The sequence below is a fragment of the Trachypithecus francoisi genome, unplaced genomic scaffold, assembly GCF_009764315.1.
Source record: "Trachypithecus francoisi isolate TF-2019V2 unplaced genomic scaffold, Tfra_2.0 Lachesis_group20, whole genome shotgun sequence".
Classification (NCBI taxonomy): Eukaryota; Metazoa; Chordata; class Mammalia; order Primates; family Cercopithecidae; genus Trachypithecus; species Trachypithecus francoisi.
Window position 1 is genome coordinate 47329086 of NW_022681466.1, and position 3489 is coordinate 47332574.

The 3489-nt window shown below is 44.7% G+C and overlaps 1 protein-coding gene across 1 annotated transcript; it reads right to left on the minus strand.

Moving 5' to 3' along the window:
• Nucleotides 1-699: 699 nt before the first annotated feature.
• CCL11 (C-C motif chemokine ligand 11) lies at nt 700-3163 on the minus strand. Its single transcript, XM_033184208.1, has 3 exons — nt 2940-3163; nt 1606-1717; nt 700-1230 (listed from the first exon to the last, which is right to left on the minus strand). Exons 1-3 carry the CDS (start codon nt 3013-3015, stop codon nt 1125-1127), a joined length of 294 nt encoding a protein of 97 aa, XP_033040099.1. The 5' UTR covers nt 3016-3163; the 3' UTR covers nt 700-1124.
• Nucleotides 3164-3489: the final 326 nt, after the last annotated feature.

The window sequence follows — 3489 nt, forward strand, 5'->3', positions numbered from 1 at the left end:
TACATGAAGCACAAACTCCCCACCTAGACAGCCTGGTCTCAAACTTCTTTCCAAATTTCCCCACCATTTCACACACACTCGAATACTGACACCTTTTGATGGGCCCCCACCCAACTGGGTAAATGCACCATGATCATTCCTACTTCTTGGATTTTGCTCAAACAACACCTCTTCTCCTCTACCTAGACTGAAATACCTCCAGCAAGGCCTGTTCACTTTGTGCATGCACCAAGACCTACTTTAAGCTCCACCACACCTGTAAAGCCTACACCCCTAACCCTCTGGTAAAGGGTCATCTAGCCTTCCTCTGATTTCCCAGTGTCTGTCATGTCTGCCTAGTCTGGGTTGGAAGACCGACGAACAGGGTCAGGTAGAGGGAGATATGACAGGGCTGTTAAAATAAGTCCCAGGAGAGGCAAGCATGGGGTGGGGAGAAAAGGAATGGTGGCAAAGCTCCTGATATTTTCATGGCTGAAGTGTTGGGGTCTGGGAAATACTGTTGAAAATGGGAATAGAAGGCTGAAATGGGTTTGTCAGTTTCACCCTGCATTTCAATGAAGACGAGCTAAGCCAAAAAGTCATTTCCCAGGGACACAGTTCCCACCCCCATAACCAAGCCCCTCCCAGCCACAATCACCTTTGTCCCCCTCAGCTCAGTGTGGATTTCCCGCAAAAAAATTACATCTAGTGACTATAATAAAATACGCACATACTTTTTGTATTCCTAAAACAACATTTACTTCCATTTAATGAGTGACGCTTTGGGTTCACAAGAACAATGACATTTTTATACTAATCATCTTTGCCAGGACGTTTACAAGATTCCAGGCAAGAAGAGAGGAGAGGGGGAACATTGCCCACTTGTGGCAGGGGATCGAATTGGGGGTTCCATGGGATAAAGAATCTGCACAAAGCTTTACAGTTTAAAAATAACTGATATTCATGGAGGATACATTTTAAAGCCTCAATAAATTAAATGCAATAGGTTTTTAAATATATATATATATTAAATAAAACCCATGCCCTTTGGACTGATAATGAGGTTACGTCAGAATGCATTGTAAGACGGGAAAACAAATTAGGCAACACTCAGCCTCTGGTTTGGTTTCAAAAATGGTGATTATTTATGGCTTTGGAGTTGGAGATTTTCGGTCCAGATACTTCACGGAATCCTGCACCCACTTCTTCTTGGGGTCGGCACAGATATCCTTGGCCAGTTTGGTCTTGAAGCTGTGGGAGACAGAGGATGCAATTGGAAGGATTGTTTTTGAAAATTCTGCCCATTTGACCCTAAATATTTAAGGACCATTTGCCACTCGATAAAGGGTTGCCATGGAGAGGAGGAAGGATGAGACTCCTGGGTTAGTTGCTGCTCTTGAAGGCCCAGTAAAACCATCGTTGTTCTTAACTTGAAGAAATTGATATGACCACTGCAAGCTCCCAGGCAGGGAGCTGGGAGTGAACATTCACTTGTGAAAATTAATGAATTGGACCAGAGGTCAAACTATCAGAGTCTATGACTCCCAGCAACTGTGACACAGTTCTTGACTCTGTAACCTAGACATTAATTTTTTGTCTAAGGGAGGGTGAGCTTTATTTACTTACATCACAGCTTTCTGGGGACATTTGCCGCTGGTGATTCTTCTGTAGCTCTCCAGTCGCTGAAGGGGTATCTTCTTATTGGTCAGGGTAAAGCAGCAGGTGGTTGCAACAGAAGCTGAATTTTGGGGAAAAAAATGAACAGAGAAAAAAATGAGCCACATGATGATACACAGACATTTCCAAGCATGACTTTGTAAAGGAAGTTAGGAGAAAGCTAGAAATTGCGAGAGGTGGAGGGAGAATCCCTCTGCTCCGAAGTCCTATGTGTCTGGCGGATGCTGTCCTGTGTCTTCAGCATCCTCCCCTGTGCATTGAGGACTCATCATTACTCTTGAGGGTATGGAAAAAGCTTGGTCAATGTGACAAATGCTAGCTCTGTCATTATAAAGACCTACGTGGCCAGGTGATGGTCATGGTAATTTTCACCACATATTCTCCATCCTTAGTTTTGAGATACAAGGTAGACTCGCATTTCTTGACCACTTTTGTTTGTTGGAGGCATTAATTCATTTTGATCAATAAGGGAGGAGACAAAGTGATGGGTGTCATTTTTGAGCCACAGTGCATTGCCTATGTATGCAAGACTCCTGAGAGCTTCCTTTTGCTTTATCACAGTATCCATCAATGTTCCCTGTCTTGGGCAACTTCTCCATCAGTCTAGAATCCTGAGTATAAAATGCAGAAGCCTGAGTCCATACATTATAGATATTTAGTAGAAGTGAGAAGGTAACTTTTGTTAATTTAGTTAATTCTGTTAAGTCATTGATAATTTAGAACTGTTTGTTACCATGCCATGCACTGGCTCAGGGGGACTGATACACTCAGTAAATTTGTCACCAGAGTATGGGAAAATGAGTTATGGAACAAATCTCCTAGATAACTTTCCCAAACAGTGTCAAAATAAGCCACCTCAAGAGATCCCCTGGGACCTCGTTCTTCTCTTAGGCACTGGCTCTGAAATCTGTCCTGGAGTCGAATTAACATATTGAGCTTCTAATCAACAGATTTTCCTTCTCCCCCACTGCCAAAAATGCCCACCATGTCCACAGTAGGAAAGAGCCCTTCTTTAGAGTGCCCCATTCCCAAACACTGTAAGGATAGCTGGATATGGATGCACCCAGCATCCCTCTTGAATGTGGGGAACAGCCTTGGGAGCCTGGGCTTCTAGTTCTGGCTCTTCCAGTGACTGGATGTGAGGATGAGCCATTTCTTGTCCACCCACAAAACCCGTTTACCTATTTTTTGGATGGAGAATTTGCAGTGAGTCTCTAAAGATTCATGCTGACCTGGTAGCTCTAAAGGTGGTTACCTTTCCTGTAAGGAGTTGGGGGGCTTACCTGGCCCAGTGAGCCCCTGGGGGCTGAAGGCAGCTGCTATGAGCAGCAGCCACAGAAGTGTCACGGAGACCTTCATGTTGGAGGCCGAGGGTATGAGATTCGGCGTGAGAAGTGGTGGTTTCTGGGTTGGTCTCAGCCTCTCTGCTCCTCTGGCTCATCTGCCTGCCTTTTATAGGGAGCAGACTGTGAGGGAGCTTCCAGGGAAGTCTTTGCCTATGCAGGGTCATGATGAAGGAGTTTCTGAATTGCTGACCAAATTCCAGATCCTAGGAGGTCATGCAGAACAGAAGGGAGGCAAGCTAGTGGGAGGGACTTGGTACATTTTTTAATCCATCTGGATCTTGCTGCTGGAAAGGAGGGGAATATGTGATTATGAAATGAAGTTACACATCTGTATTGAGGGAAGGGAGCAAGAAAACCAAGAGCCAGGGGGATAAGTTGAAATTAAACACCTGTAGTGGGGGAAAGGAGCAAGAAAACCAAGGGCCTGGGGGATGTGTTGATCTAAGAACCTTCCTTGATTCCTGTATTCACATGGTCTTGAGGATTT

Excerpts from the sequence above, each read along its gene's own strand:
- CCL11 (XM_033184208.1), bottom strand. The coding sequence starts at position 3,015 with ATGAAGGTCTCCGTGACACTTCTGTGGCTGCTGCTCATAGCAGCTGCC. Across the intron at positions 1,718-2,939 it reads CCAGGGGCTCACTGGGCCAG|CTTCTGTTGCAACCACCTGC; the intron begins GTAAGCCCCCCA and ends CCCAAAATTCAG. Across the intron at positions 1,231-1,605 it reads TGTCCCCAGAAAGCTGTGAT|CTTCAAGACCAAACTGGCCA; the intron begins GTAAGTAAATAA and ends TGTCTCCCACAG.